This window comes from Bactrocera oleae, chromosome 4 (genome assembly GCF_042242935.1).
Source record: "Bactrocera oleae isolate idBacOlea1 chromosome 4, idBacOlea1, whole genome shotgun sequence".
Classification (NCBI taxonomy): Eukaryota; Metazoa; Arthropoda; class Insecta; order Diptera; family Tephritidae; genus Bactrocera; species Bactrocera oleae.
The window spans coordinates 41,191,112-41,214,401 of NC_091538.1; the positions used below are offsets into that span (position 1 = coordinate 41,191,112).

At 35.2% G+C, this 23,290-nt stretch overlaps 1 protein-coding gene across 12 annotated transcripts in view; it reads left to right on the forward strand.

The window, feature by feature from the left end:
- Camta (Calmodulin-binding transcription activator) overlaps positions 1-23,290 on the forward strand; it is a 133,929-nt gene that overhangs the window by 43,466 nt on the left and 67,173 nt on the right. For 2 of the 12 annotated variants that reach the window (XM_036362556.2, XM_036362557.2), the window contains exon 1: positions 3,333-5,385. The exons of 9 other annotated variants lie outside the window; for them this stretch is intronic. In XM_036362556.2, the coding sequence (XP_036218449.2) occupies positions 4,542-5,385 (844 nt within the window). In that variant the 5' untranslated portion in view covers positions 3,333-4,541. Of the gene's footprint in view, positions 1-3,332; positions 5,386-23,290 lie in introns of those variants that run through there. One more of the 12 variants, XM_014231804.3, reaches the window with a different exon arrangement.

A 23,290-nucleotide genomic window follows, 5' to 3' on the forward strand; every position in this document is an offset into this window, starting at 1 on the left:
AGTTACTTTGGGGTAGTGTTGATGGTGGACAAACCAAAAACTTCTAAGCAAAAGGGAACTTAGCCGGATGAGACGCGATATATTCCACGGCTCCGAGTGTTCCAACTTAAGCGACATTGGGCAGCTGGGGTGGAAATCAGGTTTTTTTTTACCAAATTCACTGAGTTGATGGATACGGCTTAATTTGTTTAGTGCGGCTCTTCTCGTCCAACCGACTAAGCAAAGCCGCGACCCATCGTCGTCTTATACTGAAGTCCAAAACTTTGGTGTATTTAATTTCAATTGTCTTTGAGATGATTACTTTAGCTAAGCTTAAAATAATTATTACGAAACATGACTTGATAAATTCTCAAAAAAAAAAAAATTCATGAACGTTCCAAAAATGTATTTTTATATTCAAATTACAAATTACAAGCATCTTGCACTGCTTCTGGGTTTTGAACTCGCGTTATAACTCTAAAAAGTTAGTTGGTTATATCAATGTCATTATAAATAATATTGCGGAAAATTTATTATTACTCATTAAATCAACAACTGTTATTTTCATACAAATTTTTAAAAATACTATTCCGTTGTGTTGCAGATTTGTTTTTATTTAAAATTGCTAATCAAATTCCAGCCACTTGCTGTCGCATCTTTAACTCTGTGAGTTTCGAAAATGAAAAGAAAAAAAATTTCGTGATTCACATAAGCAAATGTTATGAATGTACAAATGTATGTATTAAAGAAAATTTCTTAAGTCTGAGTTATGTACACATGTAGGTATGTAAATATTTTGTATTTTATGAATTTTTGTATTTATGTGTATTTATCACATATCTGTCTATTTTTCGGTGTCCTAAGTGTTTTAAATGTTTGTTAATTGTTGTTAAATTAAAAAACAACAATGTATAATTATTACCAAATACGATCACGACTGTGTGAGTGTTTTTCCTCGAACGGTGATGGCATTTCAGTCGGCACTGCTTAGGGGAGTGTTAAATTCTTCTGTACTGAAGAATATATGTACATATATACTTTATATACATAACTACGACTAGGTAGAATATCATGTCTGCGAATGTTAAACGAAGTATAATATTCAAAGTAGTATTAAAAAATGTTTTTTTTTTAAACAAAATCCTAAATTTTAAATTTGAATTCAGTATGTGAATAGAAATTCTAGATAAGTCATTTAACATAACTTGCAAGACTAAAATCGAAATAGCCCAAAGAAGTTAATTTTTGAGCAATTGATCAAAAAAAATGTTAAAAATTAGGTATTCTCCGGAGAAGCGACAATTCAGCACACGCGTTCAAAAGCATTCCTTTTAGATGGAACTTTACTTGTTGAAGCTGAGACAAATGTGACAAAAATTCAAAACCCTAATAATATTACTAGCATCGATCTGTTACCAAAATACAGTCCTTCATATAGATTTCCATGCTTTCATCCATATTCAATACGGAGCTTAAGTGTATTTGTACATTTTGAACCATTTCTATCCCGATTTATGTATTTTTTTGCATCGCTTATAAAAATATTCTCTATTTAAATTTGCTTAGAACTATGGAGCTCTGCATTTTAGGTCGATTCTTTCATAGAAACCCAAGTACATATTGGAAGTAAACTTTGAAGTCCCGATATACCTGTATTTTGTTTGTTTTATAGAATCCATAGCCTGAACCGTGTATATTGACCACAGCACTTAGATAACTTCTTTGTGTTCTTAAAAATGTAAATTTTAAATCTCAAACATTTAGGCAAGACTTAGCATAATTTTTAATATAAATTTTTTTTAGTTAAAGCGAGTATTTCTGTTTCATAAGCTCTTAAGAAACTGAGTTTCTCATAAAATCAACAAAACACTGCTTGTTATCTTTTTGAAATTGAAGACACAGGCAGGAAAAAAGTTTTAATCTGAAAATCCTGTTTTTTTAAATAATTTTTGAAAGAGTTAATTATTCTCTCTCCACAAACCAAATTTCGTAAATATTATTATTACATTTTCTCAAAGTGCGAGATAAAGATAAATCCTTCATCTTTCTTAAAGGTTTTATTAACACGACTTCGATACGACATTTCTCTGCTCGCTTTTCTTGAGTTTTGCTTTTTGTCAATATATTAATATTTAAATACGGAAGAGTATGCTTATACTTAACTGAAAGGTTTTAAATCGTTCACTATCTCTTTGCCAAACTATTTGATTTAGACAAGTTGCTTGTTCGATTTACCACTTCTCAAATTCTGGCAAATCGAAGACAATTACTGATACAATCCGTGGTAGCCGAGAGTTACGCGGTAAAATGTGGATATACAATAAATCCCGTACGAATACATTACGGATATCCGAAATATAACGAATATATTATTTTCGAAGCGGTGGGTCCTCCAAGGACAAGTTTAAACCTTGAAAAATATTTCTGCATATGAAAAAACTTTCCATGGATATGTCCGAGATTATGAATATTAGCAAAAGGTCTCTAATAAGGTATTATAATATAATCGTCTCATACTTGTTCTTCCTATTTATAGATTTGATTATTCTTATTACTTGCATTTTTAATTGGACTGCGACCATTCCGACCATTCCACAAATTTTCTAGTCCCTACTTAGTATTAAGTACCTTTATTTGCAACGACGCAGATCCGAAAACTCGCTTCTTAAATGTATGTTTCTTGCGAAGAAGAAAGGAAAACATTTAAGTGAGTCAGCTTTTAAGCTTTTATTGCCCAACTAGCTTACAGTGAAGCGAAAATGTATAGTTTGTTAGTTCTAGTACAATCATGTCACTCAAACACACAACGGCAACTCAATTTGTAAAAAAGGTAAACATGGAATAATAGAAGAAGAAAACCACGACAAAAATAAACAAAATTAATATTTAAACTCTTGCATTCGAGTGTGTGTGTGTATATGGCTACAGGTATAAATAATAAATAACAAAAAAAAAAAGACGAGGCACTTATGTTAGCCATATTTATTATATATAAATTAAATAAAAACATGGATACACACAGGTGTATGTGTGCCATGAGTAGAAAGCACAATAAATGGGTTGAGGGCAGAAGTTGTTGTAAAGCGATAAGATTTTTCTCTCTTACGTATGCAACCAAGAAGCCGGAATGCTTCTGTGTCCACCAGAGATTTATGTGTAAGATAAATCGCGCCAACTAAAACATGTCTGTATGTATATTATCAATTTAAAATACTAAATATGTATGCGAAATTATTATTTTTTTTGGTTACTTGATTATTTTCTTTGAACTGAGATAAAATGTTGAATGGTGTCGAGCGAAAAGTGGAGTGAGCGCCTCTTCACGAAAGCATTTAAATTTAGTATTAATTCACTAACGTGGAAGACATCATTTTCGCCGCGATAATCGCCCCATGAAAATAGATAATTTAATTGCTCAGAAATTATACAAATAGTACTGAAAGCATATACAAAGAAATGGATAAGAACTGCAAATATAGTCTAATATAAATATAGTGATTAAATTGACAAATAAATTTGTAAATGAATAATTCGGAGAACTTAAATGTAATTTGTCGGAAATCACATTAATTGTGAAGAGCTTTTGACCAGTGAGATCTAAGAAAAACAGTTAAAATAAATGCGTTTGTGAACTCCATAGAGACGTAAAAGTACCTAATTTTTGAATAAAAAGAATAGACTTAGAATAAGACAGTGATTTGAGTTGATGTAAGCTTTGATCGGCAGAATACAATTTATTTGTAAACAATTCAAAGTATAATTCATGCAATAGTTCAATTGTTGTCATCATCTGACGAAGTTCATCAATACCAAAAAAAAAATTGAAATACACATCCTGGAAAATAAAAAGTTGGTTGTGTAGCGTTCAAACAAAATAGTCTAACATATTCAACGATAATGATTAAATATACTGATGAGTTTTAGGTGAATGGATAAGCCTCTTTTCCACATCGAACTTCCAACTTGAGACTTTTCATTTCTGTTTACTTTTTATAGACTAAAATTTTTTCATTAACCTACTACCAACGTGGTTTCAGACATTTTCGGAAAGCTTTGCGAAGCTCACCTGGAGAGAATTTGAAGCGGAACATGTTAGTACAGGGGTAGTATCAAAGTTCTATCCTTAGAATGGCTATGATTATGAGTTATATAGAAGATATAGTGCAAACCAGTTCTCTTATCTCCTTTTTCACCAATTAGTTGTATTTAACAATTTGATTTCAATACCTCATTAACAAAATAAATTAATTTTAAAACACAAAAATTATATTTCTGACCTTTATATAAACAATGAAAATTATACCAGATTGGTATTTACGATTATATTAATAAAAAAATTAAATGAAATCTATATATGAAGGGGAAGAACCAAAACCCTGTAGCAAAGCAACTATTTCACTTTAGTTGGAAACTATACATCTGAGTCAAAAAACTTACAGAATTGACAAGGTTATATATTCGAAAAAAATCGAAAATGTTGTCAAATATCAGCACATAACTCGCATAACCAAAACAATAAAAAAGGAGGAAAGAAATAGCGGAGCACCCACACCAACCCACAGATGGCGAGCTATTGCTCGCTCCCGCTGGCACCGGTCACGGCCACCGCTGCCATGGCAGCAGCAGCAACAGTTGCGGCCGCAGCACCGCCGCCCAGCGCCGGACCGACGATGTATCACCACCAGTCGATGACGGCCATGTCAAATAACGGTATTATCTATCAATCGGCGGTTCACGCCTCCATACACAGTTTGAATACAGTACAAAATCAACGTTCTACAACAACACATCATCACATTTTAGCGACGGCGACTGCAACAGCAGCAGCGGTAGCGACAACAACTACACGTCAATATAGCGGAGGAGGTTCAGCAACATCACCGCCGCCACCAACGCCGCCTCCTTTGCCACCCGCACCACCGCCCCCTGTGTCGGTGGGCAACGGCAACGTCAGCACCGCAGCGGTGTTGCCGGCTAGCGCTGTAGCTGCGGGCCACCATTCGCTGGCTTTGGCCTTGCCACAGCATCACACCCAACAAACCCACCACCTCCAACAACAACAGCAGCAACATCTACACCCGCTGCAACATCCCCTAGCCCACCATCATCACCGTCAACAGCAACAACACCAGCAGCAGCAGCAACATCAACTTCATCAGTTGCAACCCCACCATCACCACCACCAGCTGCAACAACACGCGTACAACGCGCAACACCAACAGCAGCATCATCATCACCACCATCACCATCATCATCATCAACAGTTGGCGTTGCATCAGAACCACTTGTACTTTAGCGGCGCGGCTGTAGGCGGACATGTTGGTCACCCCGGCCATCCACATCACCATCATCACCATCGCCAGATCTTCAGTCAGATGCAAGCCGCCATTATGCCGCTCAACATAAGTAAGTATAGCCAATAAGCTGATGAGAGATTACATAAATGTTGCTCGATTAATGTGACAATCATCTTATATGGTATTTGCAAAAAATTGATGGGAATATCATAAGGTATTCATACACAGAAAGTGCCAAGCGACACAAAGTTCGTTGAGTGGTGAAGTGCAAACTATATTTTAGTAACTTCGTCAGTAGCTAATCTCATTTATCTTTCGATCTTGCATGACAGTTATTCGAGATTGTATAATCTGTCGGCAGTTGAAACTTGAGAGAAATGTAACATTTCTTGACCTCAAAGCTTAATATTTTTTAAAATAAAACTGTTTGCCTAGTAAACAATATTGTAGAGTTCTTATGTACGGACGGAGCTGTCTAATAAGAATATGTTTGAAAACTTGCATGTTGTTGGCAAAAAGTAATATAATATTCAAAAGAACTATTTCAACGATTCAATTTTCCAAATTTAATATGATTTATATTTTCAGAAAGAATCAAGGGAAAGATTCAGTCAAAGTTTTACAGAATTTTACAAACAAAAAGAAGCCAGAGAGGTCAGCTATAAAAAATCGAATTGTTGTGTCAGACTAATAGGGAATAGGGGGGGATAGGTTTTTTTGCGTTGTAAATCAGAAAATTAGTGGCATATTATTGTGGACTCCGCTGAATTCACTTAGGAGTCTCTTATGGCGTATGAATCTTCAATTCTTTGATAACTAATTGTACATGGTATATATGGATAATCTTTATTTCCTTGACCTCAAAGAACCGACCCAGTAGCTATATATAATATTTGATCTTCTTCCGTCATATATAAAATATATCCTGATGTCCAATCTACAATACTATAAATTACTTTACAACTGCAATTTTCCCTAAATGTTACCGATTGTATTTTTTCTCTATATATTGACGTTCCATGAGGTGTCAATTGTCAGAATTCGGTTCCAGTTCCAAACAAATGACTTTTACTTAAGATTTTTTTCAAATCCTCTCATTTTCTCATTTTATTGAAAACGTACTGATTTAACGACTGATCTACGCTCTCTTTTTCTAAACAACTCTTCACGTAGTTGGCAAAAGTTTGACGGTTTTCTGACTAGTTCGACCTTAGTTCAAAAAGTTGCAAAGACAAGACATTTGAAGTCTCCTCCGTGATTCTCGTAAAATTTTTGACCGTAAAACTACCATCGAGTGTAGTTTTTAGTTTTTCCCTTGTATTCCAGATAGCGACGTCAATAAAAGAATACATGTTCAGAGTCTTCTATGCGCTCTGTGCACGTTGGATAGTTCAGACTAATGCCATGATCGAATCTGTGGATGTAGCTTCTAACGAACACGTGTCCACGTAATATTTGGGTCACATGGCCAGGTCCCGTCGTCTGTCTATCCACGAGTGAATGTCCTATATCAGTCTGTGGATCCACCATCCTTTGGATCGAATTGCTGCTACCACGTTCTGTATGTGTATATTTTCCGGTTTACTCGCTACTCATTTTCCATCCTCAGAGAGCATCACTTCGCCTAACTTTGTGTGCTACCCAAAGAGCTTTGTCTATTGTCCCGTTAGACTATTTGGGACGTCATACGTTTATTGTGTATAATCTGATTTACCTATATGTAATTGCATGTTCTGTATAAATATTATGTCTGCTTAGACTCTTCCTTGCAATAGTGTCTGTGTTGTTGGTGTATTCTAATAATTAATCCTCGAAGTATGTGAATGCATGTTTTGTTTTTGTGTTTGTGTTTGATACTGGGACTGCTTTGTTACATTTCATTGTTGATCTGTTTATTTGCACAATCGCACTTTATTCGCTTATATTATTTAGTTATTTTCTGAGAGCTAGTGAAACATAATTAAGTAATTTATAAAACTAAAATCATGTTCAAAAATTTGACATAAAAGTATTTATTCAGGCTTTCGATTAATTGAATAGCAAAATTTAAGCAATCAGATTTTAAGATTTGGTTGAATTCTGCTGATATTTTTTATATATTCCACCATAGGTGCTATTAAGGAAAATTCATAGCCCTTTTCCAAAAAAGCTAATATTCGAGGTATCAAAATATTGCAAAAAAATTGTGGAAAGTGTTGTCAGGCTTATATTTTTGCAAAAGAGTCAACGAAAGAAAATACGATTTTGCGTATTAGCTTTAGGGGTCCCTGTATGGTCGAATGCACCGAAAAATGTTAACTCGCTCGACATGTGGAACATATAGATTTTATCAGCATTGGTAGATATTTCTTCTGTACTCAGAGAAATTGTATACTTGAATGTCTATAGGTGTAGATATTTTGAAGAAATAGGAATGTAAGGACAGTTTTCGTTTTCATGAATTGTTTAAAGCGAATGGGAAAAAAGTAGACTCTCACACTAACTGTCTGAAAACTCTAGTTTCAGTTTGCTGCACCGTTTTTCAAGCAGAGGGACATTTTCATATCCTCGAGCGCTGGTCAGCCGGTTTAACTTTCGTCGTTGGGAGATCATTTTAATTTGGATAATCGCAAAACGTCTAAAAAACTTTTTGTGCGCATTAAGATAAAATTTGAGCTCCACTGAGTGGTCATTGTTAGACTTACCCAAAAAATTGTCCAGATTTCTATTACTTGGTAAGCTGATATCAGGTTTAAACTCATGCATGCGAACAACCTTTTTTACCTTCTCTCTTATTGAAATTGAATCTGAAGTTCGAGTCAGTTAATTACGTACTTTTAGTTGTCTAATAAAATTCTGCTAGAAACTGATATATTCCACATATGTGTTTATAATCGACCAGTTTTGAAAGAGTTTAAACTATGCACCCTCGACAAAATTTTTAATTTCCACAATTGCTTTCGAATTTCAATTGAATGTCTGTATGCATGTGTGTGTCTTACGAAGCGGAATGTTCGCACCTGTAAATGTTTGAAAATACACAAAACTCGAAAGGCTTGGAGCTGGAACTGCCGCACCAATTGACTGAGTCGGTAAAAATATAGTCCCTCATGCAGTTAAAGACCAAAGGAATGCCTATTTATTGCTTGTTCGCCTGTCTAACTGTACATATGTATAACTGTAAGTGAGCATATGCGTGTATGTGAATGTTTGCTCCTGTCCTGTTTTGGCTTTAATGGGGTCTGTAGTTAGCTGGGACTTTCGCAAAGCTCCGAACACACAAAAGCCATTCAACAGTGTTCCCGAAAGTCGTCATACACGCCCAATAACACGAGTGTTAAAGCGTTTCTAAACGCATTTATGAGCCTCATTACAATCGCTTTTTATTGCATTAAAACATTTCAAGTGTTCTCGTGCCGTGCACACACATACAGACACGCATACATGTGCATGCACTCGCCTGTTGTTTGCTATTGTACGTGTTGTTGTTTTAGCATGACACTTCAAACGGCACAATAAAAATCCGAGCGAGGATCGAGGATTAGGCAATCGGCGGCGCGGAAAGCGAACCCAAGAATAAAGGACAAACGCGTTTTGTTCGCTGAAAGTGCACTTGTGTTATGCCAAAGTGTTAATATGTGTGTGTGTATGTACTGTTGTTGCACAGTTGAGGCTTCTCCGTTTTGAATGGATGTTTTGAAATGCGTGAGAAAGCAACACAACAAGAGGTTAGTGTTGCTTTCTCACACTCACGCACACACATGTATTCGCATCATTGCTGTTGTTGTGCTGTGTATTTGTGCCTGCAATTGTTGCAATGACAGCGACAACACTTTTGTTTTATTCCACATTACGTACACGACTACCGCCAAGGGGCACAGTTTATATTTTTTAGTGCTTACCTACATAGAAGAATGCAAATAATAAAATAACAACAACATTGGGGGCCATTGTTTGTTAAGGCTCTTGGCAGCGCTTGACTGTGGTGCGATTCTGCTTGTCAGTTGGCCACATTCACTTTATTATCCTTATGTAATAATATTTTGTCTCTTCTATGGACACATGGTGCCCCCTCCGCTTTCACCGTTTGCATTGTAATATGTTTTATTTACATGTGTGCGTGCTTGTTTTTTACAATAATATTTTATTGTTTTTCGTTTCGTTTTGTGTGTGTGGAGAAGGGGCTTGAGCTAAGTCAACAATGGCCAGCGATTTTTCACCTGTTTTTGTATGAAAGAGCCACGCGGATTTCGGTCGTGCCTTGAGGCGTTCGGGCCGTTTATTGTGGCAAACACACGTTCCATTGTTCTGCCGGTGTGTGTTTATAATTATTTATGTGTGTCTGTGTGTCGTCGGTCAAAGCGGTCGTAACTATTCATTGTGTGTTCGTTATTATCCTCAGACGCGTTTTTGTCTTCGTTTTGCGTACACACACGCTCATTAAGTACACTTCGCGATGTATATGTGTTTGTGTGCGTGACTTTAAGTTTGGGAAAGCTCGAGAGCGCACTAATTTCATAGTGTTTTGAAATTAATAAAATATTTAACTTTGAGAGCCTTTTTATCTAATTTTAATTTTAGCTGACCAAACATTAGAAATATTAAAATGAGAAGTAACAAAAAATGGATTTATTCGAAGTAAACAAATATTTTTTGTTCTCCAATATATATTTTCTACTGTTTTGCCTTCAAGGTTAGTCCCTTCAGTTTTAATACGTGCAAAAGTTTTCACCTCATCAACTTTATTATTTTCAAGCGATAATTCGAGACGATGTAATTTTGTATACTGGCTAAACCTTAGATTGTACTGGCTGGATGTCATGCAATACATAGACCTGCAAGTCCTTTGTAATGTCAGATGGAGGATTTAATATGGGCTGATGTTTTCGTCATACAAGACGGGAAATTTTAATAGAGAATTAATTTCCATACAAGCACTTGATTTCGATCGAAAAATTACTTTGAAGATTGCACTATTGCCTTAGCCAATAAACTATGTCAAATATCGTGAAGACATCTCGTCAAATGAAGCAGTTTTCCATACAAGCTATTGATTCCGATTGTTCAGTTTGTATGGCAGATATATGCTATGGTGTTCCGATATAGACCGTTCCGACAAATGTGCAGCTTCTTGGTGAGAAAAGAACGGGTGAAAAATTTCAGATCGATATCTCAAAAACTGAGGGACAAGCATTTATACACACGGACGGACAGACAGACGGATATTGCTACATCGACTCAGCTCGTCACGCTGATCATATATATATATATATATACTTTATAGGGTCTCTGATGTTTTCTTTTGGATTTTACAAACATAGTGGCAAACTTAACAAACCCTGTTCAGGGTATAAAATCGTTGTAGAGAAATACTCACATACGATATAATAGAAATACTTTAAAAACGATATAAAAAGAGAAAGTAGTAACACTCTTCAAAAACACTTTCAATTCCAGGCTTTTTAAACCATCTCACTTTGATAACCCTAAATACTGCCCATAAAAATAGAAGCCCTTAAGAATTACTTTAATTATTAAATTGAAATATAATTTGGAAATAGTCTTCTCAGAAAACAGTTCGAAATGAAGGTCTCTTGAAACCAAAACCTCTATTCTGTCCAGTTGACAAACTAATAAAGTACTGATAATTTATCAAGATTTTTATCAAGTAGAAATCGTTTTGATATTCTGTGGCGAGTTCGAAAAAAATATAATGCTTCAGATGGCAGCGCTTTTCCCCACACTTGTGGTTAACAAAATAATGTAAACAGAAACATCTGATTTCTGCTTTATTTTTGTTTCCTACTTGTTATTGATACGATCCGTGCACGAAGAAATTAAAAACAGCCAGAACGTTTTATATTATATTAAAAGGGTGAGGTTATTATGTATGGCTAGTTCAGCAATTAGACGACGGCAAATTTAACATGAAAAATGTAACGGGTCAAACGAAAATTTTACATAAACGTATGTATTATCATTCGACGAAAATGGATCACTAAAAAATCGTTAACTTCTTAAGTTATGCGTTCGATCTATATTTATGTAATTTTTCTCTTCGTTTACCAAAAACCATAAAAGTAAAATATCTTCCATTCCATATTGTATTTGTAAATAGCTCTATCAAGAGCATATGACATCTTGCCGAATTATCAAAAAAAGAACTTTTTGGTTATGACGCAAAATGCAAAAACCATGAAAAATTGTCAATCTTGACAAATCAGCAAGATATTGAATTTGTCAACATGAATGTAAATTTCTAAAACATAGCATGTTATAATCAGATATATATATTGTTATAAAAAGTACTTTAAAAAGAAAATGAAAGCTCTTACGTTTATTGTACATACGTGTTTTATCTTGTCTATACTTTTTACATAATATTTGCATCATATAATACTTGTATGACACATTTTTAACGGATCTACGCAACTGAGGAGTTAAAGATGGAAATAAGGGGCTATCTTGAAGGCTTCGAAGCTTCACACAATGCATAAAGCCATATTTTCCATTTAGTACAGCAATGATGTACTGCTAGCTCTCTCTCTCTCTACTATCTCTAATTATTTTCCCTTTTTTTTTGTATTCCTTATGTTCTTAATCTTATTGTCGACCTAACTAATTTAGTAACTCCTTCGACTTTTTTTAAGCTTTATATTCATGCTCGTCGTATTCTTCCTATTCAACGTCAATTTGTCATGGATAGTGTCCTTTGTACAATGACGGTTCTCATATTTCACACGAAATATTAATTAAAAATTAATGTTGTAATTTTTCAACTGCGAAAATCACACTCCTTGCTGCTGGACGTTTGTTAAAAATGATTTTACGATTTCCTTGAAGGCAATGGGCTCAAGTGTCGAAAAGGAAAGGAAGTGTCAAATACAAGGAATAGAGCCATATGGCATCCATATAAAGTTTTACACATTTCCCCAATGGTCTTCACACCAGCAACAAAAAATGGCGAAAAGAAGAAATAAAAAAAAACGGAAGAAAATCAGAAAAATCGCCTTTATCGTAACAGTTGGCGAGAAATCTTTTGCAAATAAGTCGTCAGTTTGTGGCACTAACTTTTCAAAAATTACCTTGACACAGACATGCTCCACTCAGCAGTTGGCTGATTTACCTTTTGATAGTCTGCCATTTGAGTGAAACTTTCGTAAGTTACCAATTTGTATATGCTCATTGTGGTTAAATCAGCGAGCGAGTGTCCTTTGTCGCCGTCTAATGCGAAGTGTTTTTGTGTGTGCAGCGCTAAATCGCTTGTTTCGGCTGATTTTTGCTCGCATTTGAGTTGTCCGCTTATCCACTACACTCACATATACACATATGCTTTTCTTCTATTTTGCTCACTTCTCTACTTTCTGGGCTAAGCCTCGTGTGTTCAATAAAAAATTCAAAATGGTCACATAAGGACTTGTCAAAGATCACGTACTCAATAAATATTGCTTATTCGTTGGTTGCCTGCGTTCTTTCTATTTTCCTATTTGTGATTGTCCCAGTACCTTTTTTGGACTTGGCTAACATTGCCTTTTATTTTAATCTATGAATTTTCGCTTTTATTGTTGCTTGTACATGAGGGGATATTCGTGGCATATGAGTGGAGATCTGGAACTATTTTGTGTTGGATTAAAAAATGCATGAGCCTTTCGTAATTTCATTTTTATTTCCCACTTTAGTGATATAATACAAGTGACGTGGCGATTTTACATAATTTTGGATTTATGGAAGTAACGGAAATCAATAGCTTTCATCCTTATTATTGTTGTACGGATTACTAAAGACTGATGACGTTAGTTGCTGTCAAGTAATAAAAGAATTTATGAACTTATGTTTAAGAATTCAAGAAATATTAAATATACATATGTATTGTATATGGTTTTGAAAGCTTATAGAGGTGATACGCACGAGCTCTTATTTAACCTAATCTGCCTAGAATTAACTTAAAAACATTTTTTTTTTAAATTAATTCGATCAGTGGAAACCAAAATTATCTTAAACTGACTTAACATAGCACTCTCGAAAAATGTTTTATTCGTGAGACTAAAAAGTAAGGAAGCATTGTGGATTATTAGCAAGATTTTCCTTTCCTTACAATAATTTTTTTCAAATAATTGTTTATTTAAATTTTTACGATTTCATTAATGAAGGACACTGAGCTCTTGTGAAATTTTCCCCTTTCACACTGTTATTAGTAAGGTTTAAAGATTATAACTTTTTCTGCTCATATAAAGGCAATTAACCTTGTGCCATCCGGAAATCGCACAATTCCGGCTAAAGTTTAATCTCCTTACATCAAAATTAATTTCTTTGATGATAAAGAACGTCCCTGCAGTTTTCGTGGTTAATTTTTACAATGAAGTTTGATATATTTTTACTGTCAATAGCGGTAGTGATTGACTAGCTTTTGCAGAACTTACTTCATTACTGTTTGCGAGAGCATTTCTTCTCCAGATTTCTCTTTGCTACAACTGCTGACTGAGCAATAAGAATGTGTTGTGAGAAGAAGTCAATAAGTATATTTTTGCCGATATTTGCTTGAGTTTGCTGAAACTCTAGAATTTTTCCGCGTTTCGATTTTTTCGGTTTCGGTTTTGGATTGGATTGATTTTTAGTTCAGGCCTTCCTTTGTTTCGAAATTTCGAATTATTAAATTTTTAGCTCTTTCAATCAGTCCTTTTTAAATACTACTAGATGGTCCGGCGTTTAAACCCCAGTTGATTTCTGACATGAAAAAATTCTCTTTGAGCCATTCACAGTTGACTTTGTCTTCTATAAACACAAAAGACTTCACAAACCGAAAACGGAATTTGTTTTATTGACTATTACTTTTTGTTTTTTAGAGGTCTCTTATATACGTATATGTACTTGTATAAAGCATATATAAATATTAGTCCGCATATCACTGAAGCGATTTTGCTAAAATTCTAAGTTTGCTTTATGGAAATTCGTCGGCATTAATTTTTTGACTTTGATCTTACTGGGATCACATTTCAGACATTAAGTGGAAAAGATGTGGGAAAATTATACCGTTAGGCAGCGGCAGTTTATAACTAAAAATCATATTATGGTTTGATACTGTTAATGCTATAGCTATGGCCTTCTCAAAACTGTCAAGAGGAAGCTAGAATACCCTTCACAAATAAAAAAGTTTCCATACAAAACTTGATTTTGACCGTTCACTTTACAAAACAGCCTTATGAGGGTAATGATCCGATCAAGAAAATTTCTTCGGATATTGTAGCGTTACCTTGGATAATAATACGTGTAAAATTTCGTGACGTTATCTTGTCAAATAAAATCATACAAGAATTGCCACGATGTTTGTAACAGCCAAAAGGAAACGTCAGAGACTCTATAAAGTATATATACAAATGATCAGCGTGGTGAGTTGCAAACTGAACGATCGGAATAAAGTGCTTGTATTTAAGCTTGTAGCTTTTTCATCTGACCAGATATCTTCAAGAAATTTGGCATGGATTATTGCTTAAGGCAATGGTGCAATCTCCGAAGAAATTGTTCGGATCGGATCACTATAGCATATAGCTGCCATACAAATTGACCGATCAAAGTTCTTTTAAGGAATCTTTTGTATTTGTGAAGGGTATTATAGCTTCGGTGGAAGCGAAGTTAACGTTTTTTCTTATATTAAGCAAATTTTTCACAGTTTATTGAATACTCAGTAAAGCGAATGCGAAAAAGCACAAAACAGTTTAATTTAAGTGGAGTTTCTGTCATCATGTCATAGATCATTGATCATTTGGCCAGTTTGTTTAATGGCCAATTTAGTTATTGTAATTTTGATTCCGTAGCATATAAGAATTTCACTTCCTAAATCCTCTTTCTAATAAGTATTCCCAAGGAATTTTTTCATTACGTATAATCCAGCTCTTCAATGCATTGAGCTCGTAATGGTCTTCTCATCAAGTTGACAATGGAGAAAAGTTTCTGATTTTGTTTTTGTAACTTTTTGGCCTACCACTCCCCTTTTTACAAACCGTTTGATGTTTATCATCTCCAGGTGTGTATGGGTGTTTTGCATGCTTTATCAATCCTGATCGATTGCTCTCTATTTAGAAAAATGTCGATAAATTTTGGTTGCTCTACAGACAGTTTCTGCTGCGTGATTGCACGCCGTCTCATGTAAACAAGTAGGGCCAGCCGAGAGGTAGCGGGAGCAGCAGCAAGCTATGTTGTCTCCATGAATCTTACAATGATTTGCGGCCTCAGCTGACCATCTGGTTGGGCTGCCAGGCATTGGAATCGAAACACAACTAAATGCATTGAAATCGAATTAACAATTGAGCGCCGCAGTGACCTGTGCAAGGTGTGTTTGGTGTTCGGCTGGCTGCTTGCCGGGATGGTTAGCCGCCAAGTTGATGCAGGTCAGCAGACTGCTCGAGGCGTATCACTATGTACCGGGATGTATGTGCTATGTGTGTATGTGTGTTGTGACAGGTACACGGCCGCTCGTATTGCTGGGCGGCGGGCAATTCCGAGCAATTAAATCACTTTGATGGTAATTTGGATTAATATGGCGTTGTCCAATCGAGCCATACGAACAATTAGTTTGGCAAATGCATGCGTGCGAGCGCCAGTGCGTTCGTGTGTGTGCGTTCGGTCCGATTAGGTGAATCTAAAATAGATTTATTAGTCAGTTGCCTTGTATACGAGCTGTTATGTTGCAATTGCATGAAGTGCGCCTTGCTGCCACATTTTTGAACTTGGTCGTTGTTGCTGTTGTTAGTATTCGTTGCTATATGCATGTTTCTGTGTACAAATTAGCCGATGGTGGCGAGCAATCTCTTTCGGGGCAAAAGTCATACCAAAGTCACGCTGATTTTAACAAATTGCATGCTCATTGAATCGATTTGTTTGTATGCTCTTGCACCATGTTGCTACAAAGTATAATAGTTTTGTTCACCTAACGGTTGTTTGTATCACCTAAAATTAATCGATGTAGGGCTATATATATATATATATATACTTGTATATATGATCAGGATGACTAGACGAGTTGAAATCCGAGTGACTGTCTGTCTGTCCGTCCGCCGGTCCGTCCGTGCAAGTGATAACTTGAATAAAAATTGAGATATCTTGATGAAACTTGATAGATATATTCCTTGTCGCCCAAGGAGAGCTGGTATTGCAGATGAGCGCCCACAAAACGCCATTAATCGAAAACATAAAAAGTGCTATAGCTAAGCTTATGATAAAAAAAAACTATAATTTGGTGCAGATAATTACAGTAGTAAGGAGCATCTTTAAAAAATGGGCGAAGCCCACCCCTTAATAGGTTTAATGTACATATCTCCTAAACCATTAAAGCTAAATCAACGAAACTTGCTGAGAACAAATCTTTTTAGCATCTCTTCGACGGTGCTTCCCATATAACGGTTATTATGAAAACTACTAAAAGTGCAATAAAGCGTCAGAGGCACTAAACTTTGCACCCGAGATGATACACACAAGCTTTATAGGAGTTATACCAAAATTAGTCAATGCGCGTGGCACTGCCCATATTTAGGTGAAAACACATATCTCGGTACCTGCTCAACAAATCTCAACAAAATTTGGAATATAACAATATTTTAACATTCTTATGTCACAATGCGAAAATGGACGAAATCGGATAACAACCACGCCTATTTTCCATATAACAAAATTTTAAATTCCAGCGAATATTTTCTCGAAAATATCGATCAATTTGTGAGATTGAACTTCGTAAAAGTTCTTTCCTGATAATACTATGTCCGTATATCAAATATGGGTAGAATAGGATCAATATTATCCTAGCACCCATTAGTGTTAATATAAAGTTTTGCCAACGCCTGAACGTAAGTCCTCGGCTTTCATCCTTGCAAGGCTATAAAATGTTCGGTTACACCCGAACTTAGCCCTTCCTTACTTGTTGTTGTTGCTTTTGTGCACTTTTAACATTGTACAGATTTTGCTTGCTTTGAGCTGCTCAGCTTGTGTTATTGGTCATGGGCTTTGGATGGTCCCGCGCTGCGAAGAGATGAGGGGTGTGAGGTGTAATCGGCTCGTTGGCGTTATTTATTTGGCTTATCGGTGCTGGCGTTAGAGGTGCTTAGCGCCTTTGCTGTAACGTTGTTGTTGTTTTTGACTTTGCGAAGCGTTGACTATTCGGTGGTAAACAATATAGTTGTTATTACAATATTATAATATTCTGTGTGACCATATTAATTTGTTAGATAAATATTTGTATTCAGTTTAGATTAATGAGCTGATCGGCACTTCATTCAGGAGCAATTAAACTTCATTCAGCCTATTCAGCAGCATTAGAACACCAATTGCGCTGTTTTAAGTTGAAGAGTTCTACGAGTTAATTTGTTTATAGTGTGATATAAATATATATCTATATATTCACGCACATCATCGCACATAATCAGGAAATTGTTTGATTTTTGTTTTACTTTAATTATATATATTTTCTTGTAAGTTTCGTCGGAAATTTATTTTTTTAAAAATTTATTCTCCTTTCCGTCAAAGCCATACCAAAGAATTGATATCTTCCTTGTTGCTGAAAACGTATGTCTTTTCCGATGCCAAACCACCCAAAAGCATATAATTTACTGTTATGACTTATCTGCGTAGACAAGCAACTTAACCCCATAAAAAAAAAATCAGCGGTGTTAAATCGAACGATCTTTGAGGCCCACAACGCGAGATAATGCGCTCACCAAAAGTTTCCTACACTAGATTGATTATTTGGTGACTGTATAGAATGTAGCCCCGTATTGTTAAAACTAAAGATCGCCCATATCAACATCCTCCGATTCCGGCACGAAAAAGTTATTAATCATGGCTCTATAGCGTTCTCTATTATCTGTAACATTACGGATGGCTTTATATTTGAAGAAATATGGACCAATGATTCCCTCTGCTCATAGAGTACACCAAACAGTGACTTTTTGAGGAGTTAAAGGCGTCTCAACAATGGCTTGTGGATTATCACCACAAAAAATGCGATAATTTTGTTTATGAATCAAAATTTAGCTTAATCGCTGCACAAAATTGTCTTGTGAAAATCGGTATCGGTGAACATCTCGTTCACGTGCGATGCGTTTGATGGTCGTTCGGCTTCAATTCTTGAAATGGCAAACCAGCTGAGGATAAATCAAGTAAAAGCTGTCAAAAAGAGCAACTCCGAAAAAGTATTGCCTCACTGAAAAACAACCCGTTAAAAAAACACATATTTGGGTATTACTTATAAATTTTTCTTTTTGTTGCATTATTCTGCCTTATGCCCGGAATGTCAAAGTTGCATGTTCTTTTCTTAACATTTTTAAGGTTCGTTTGTTTCTATATACATGTCTATATACCTTCGCACAGCTGAATTAAAGCTTATTTGTTATTTATTTATCAATCAAGAAAAATTTATTGATAATAATTACAAGAAACCAAATGTTACTAGAATTTTAAAGATGCATGTATCTGTCTTTTATGGCTATAATTTATACCACTCTACATGTCTAACCGTTAAGGTACACAAAGTCTGTCAATAAAACTAGCTCATCCAAGCGAAATAGGTTTAATCATTAAAAGTAAAGTCGTAAAATTCTTGATTAAACCCGATCCCGAAACGAAAACCACACACAACACCAAAAACAGGTCTAATATATTGTGCATTCAACAAGAGCGTTTTATCCCTCACAAATCTAAAAGTGCGCGAAAAAGTGGGACAGTATAGAATCTTCAAAAAACTTCGGAACTCTGGAGTTCCTGCTACATAATTGTCAGACATCTCTGCTTAAAACCCTTGTAATTGTATGGGAATTTTGAAGATTTCTCTAAAATAGTTACACTCATGAACCCTTGTTCCTTCCTCCAATAACTCGGTCTAGCGCATATCTGCTTTGCAGATGCCCAGTTTCTCTCACAAGTTTTAGTTGCTTTAGTTTTTGCAGCATTTGTTTATAGTTGAAGTATGGTGATAAAGTAAAAAAAAAATTCAATCTTAAACAAATCAAGTCATAGGAAGGTTTTAAAGAATTTGGAAAAGTTGTTTTCCACTTTTGCGATCTACGTCTCTTTGAAGTTTCGTGATAAAACATCATTATCTACTATCAAATGTTGCCCATGCTGGTTGTCGAAATGTACTACATTTTTCCTGGCACTAGTAAAAACGTGCTAATACTTGTCTTTAAGTTTACCCTATTTGTCATTTTTAAATTTAAATAATTTTTACTAAAAACCATTGTCGATAATGATTTTTTCTTCATCGAAAGTCAAAGTAAAATAAAATTACTAAAATTATAAAATTGTTGTTTTGTAATATAATACGCTATTTTGAATCAAGACTTATACTCTATTTTATTTGATAACAAGAAGCTATAACACCCTTCACAAATTGGAAGAACCTTACAAAAACTTGATTTTGATTGTTCAGTTTGTACGACAGCTATATGCTATGGTGATGCGATCTGAACAATTTTTCGGAGATTACACCATTGCCTTAGACAATAATTCTTTCCAAATTTCTTGAAGATTTCTTGTCAAATGAAGAAGTTTTCAATAAAAGCGGTTAATTCCGATTGTTCAGTTTGTACAGCTATAGGCAATAGTGGTCCGATAAGGCGACGACCGCCATCCTCAACGCTATACCGACAAATGACCTAAAAAAGTCATTCGATAACCTTCTTGAACGTGCAAAACGTTGTATTCAGGCGGAAGGAGACTATTTTGAAGGCGACCAATAAATTTAAAAAAAAAAAACAAATAATATTCGTTTTTTAATAAAAGTCATGGAACTTTTGAATTGTACCTTGTATACACATTTTAGGGTAGCCGTCGTTTCCCTCTGGGTGTTACAAACGTCGTGACAAACTTAATATACCCTATCCAGGGTATAAAAATGTATATTTGTAAATTTCTGGTTTTGATATTCTTTACAACAGAGAAATGTTATTCTATTTACACAGATAATATACAACTGATATACGAACTATTCAAAAAAGCAAATATTTTTCGCCGACCATTCTGATCTTATTTCAGGAGTTTCAAAATATTTTCTCCCATAAAATGCCTCACTAAAGAGGAATATTAAATAATGAAAATTATATGCGCGCAAAATGATAAATACCGACATTAAAACAAATTATACCTCATCACTAGCGAGCTGCCATAAATATAAAAAAAAAAAAATCTTTGCAAAAATGAGGAATGAAATGGAGAAATGTAAATAGAATTAAAATGAAGGTTCTCAATACGTACTTTCTCGCTTCCTTCGTACTTACCACTCGATTCGAGTGCATATCCTACTCCTATGTTTAATTTTTTTTCTCACGTTACCGTAATGGTCAAGGCGATATTTTGCGGTGCTTTTATGCGAGAAAGTCTCCAGCCACAAGCACAAAAATTGCCAGCTTAAAAAATTCTGAAAATAGTCAAAAAATCTTTGACTAAAAAAATACACAGCAAAATCTCCAAAAAAACTGATCAAATATAAAAATTGTATAAATTACAAACCCCTCGACCTCGCTCGCGCATGAGTTTATATTGCAAAGTAAAGACACCCTTGCATGTGCCGGAGCAGTAAAAAAATTAAAATAACATTTCAAAAAGTACAAAAATAGTGAACCTATGATTGGAGCAAAAGAATCTAAATACAAAGTGGTAAATGTGAACCGCGGCTGCATATTAATATACATTTTTTTCTTCCCCGACATATGTTTCCGACTCGCATACTACACTTCGCTTAAATGGCTCATATGCATAAGTGCGCTGATGAGAGGCAACAGGCAACAGGCAGCAGGCTGCAACAATGACGGTAAAGCAAAATACAATTTGACCATCCATCTTTGCGCCCTTCGTCAACAAGACATTCTCAGCTCTAGGACTCACGCTATATTTATGGTGTCATATTTCAGTCGTCATATGCATTTCCTTCGCTCCGCTGTTTAGATAGCTTGGTAGCCGGCCCTCGTTTCTCTTCGTTTTGCGGTGCTGGGAAAACTTCAAAAAATGCATTAAGTAAATTTCATTTTATTTCATTCATTTCTCAACATCAGTGGCGAACCTAAATGGGCCCATTTCAAATATTTCAAGTTTTGAATTTACTAAGGCGGTTTATTGCGAGGCGTACGACATTCCAGTGCTCTCAGCTACATGTTCCGCAACAAATGGCAGGCTCGTCAACGCTTCAAACGTCATTCAAGTATTGTGAGAAATGAAAATGAGTTTCTCGTAGAATGTGAATTGGCGAATAAAACATATTGTGGAGTCGCATAATTGCATTGCCTTGAGATACTCATCGAGCGGGTATGGTGAGCGCAGGTATTGTGTTTGAGGTGGTTTCCCCGCTGGCTTTCACTTCTCTTGTTTTGGCTCCACTTTTGGCCTCGCCATTATACTTTTCATTGATATTTTTGTCGTTTTCCGTCACTGTCCTTTGTCTTCCATCGTATTTCATACACAATTTATGTCATTTCTCTTTCCGCAAAGTTACCTGTGCTTTGTGAAAATTCATTAATCCTTTGGTATTCTTTTTGTTTTCTTGCATTTAATTCATAACTATTCTTGGCTTTTCGACATAAGCATGTGCATTCTTAGATTCCCTGCAGGAAATGCGATGTTCCGGAGGTATTTCGCAAGTAAGCTGAGAGCTGAAGAGAATGTAATCTTCAACTTTGCAAACGAAGAGCCCGACTTTATTTGTGTAAAGATATTTTTTGAAGTGTAAATTTGTAAACAATTTCTAAAATATAGCAAATGCCCTTTTCCATCACATATTTTTGTCTTTAAATTTTTGTAGACTAGAGCCAGCTCTCTGAAATTCTATTTTTAAATTCGTTAGATTATAAGAAAATGTTATTGCTATAGCACTCCAAACTTTTTCTACAGGGCCCACTATCATATTCACATAAATGTGTAAAACTTTCGTGTGCTCCAAAATACAATTATTCTCCAGGGTATAACTCCTTCTGTGCCCTAAGTGGTTTGTTTTACTGGACTTTTGTACCTTTAAATTCCGTAGAATCGTTTTACCTTGGCTAATTATTGTTTGGTATAGTTTCGACATGAGGCAACAATGGATACAAAATATGGCACTAATTATTGTTAGTGTAGAAATTAAAAAAGGGTAACGAAAGAATATGAAACAGATGTAAACTTATGTAGACGCCAACTGACAACGAAAGTAAATTTGTAACCAAACAAAAGTACAGGGAAAATTATCAAAAGTCAGAAAGAAAATAATATTTTGCATAATCTATAAAAAACTTTTTCGGTAACAAATGAAAATATGGGTATTTTGCTTATTGAAATTTTTGAAGAAATAACAATTTTATCCAACAAGAATGCCAATTAAAATAAAAGATAACAATTGCTATTCTAGAAACTCAAGAATATTATTTTACTGGAACATTACATCACTGAGACACTGGCTCATATTCTCGTTCAAGACCTATATTATAATTTAGCCGAGAGCTACATTTTTTTCTGACATTCTTTTATTTCATGATTTTCGTCTAAGGAAGAAGCTGTTTTCTAACGCAAAGAGTTCAATTCCTCGTCTTTAATTTTGTAAGTCATTAAGCTTAGCTATAGGATAATTCTTTATTTAAGCCAGTCAGAACCGTGGAATTTGATTATTTAAAAAAGCTGCTAAACTAGATTTAGTCGGACTGGAAAGATTGATTAAAGTTAAGAATCGTTTAGAAAACGGCGTGCGACTTTTCCATTCCGAATGCAGGATAGTGATAGAAACAATTGGGTTCTTTAGTTTATATATACGTCTTTCTGTACACATTTTTTTTTTATTATATACAATATATTATATAATTTGTGGCGATTTGGGGATTCCATTATAAAAGAACTGCGCCGAGTTGGCGGCCAAGAATGAATCAAGCCAATTTTTGATTCCCTGTTCTGACGTGAACCATATTTCAGTGAGGCCTTTCTGCATTGATCGGAACAAACGGTAGTTAGAAGGGAAAATGTCTAGGCTATAAGGCAGGTGAAACCAAACTTCCCAGCCGCTCTTTTCCAAAGAGTTTAAGTTTTAGTTAAGT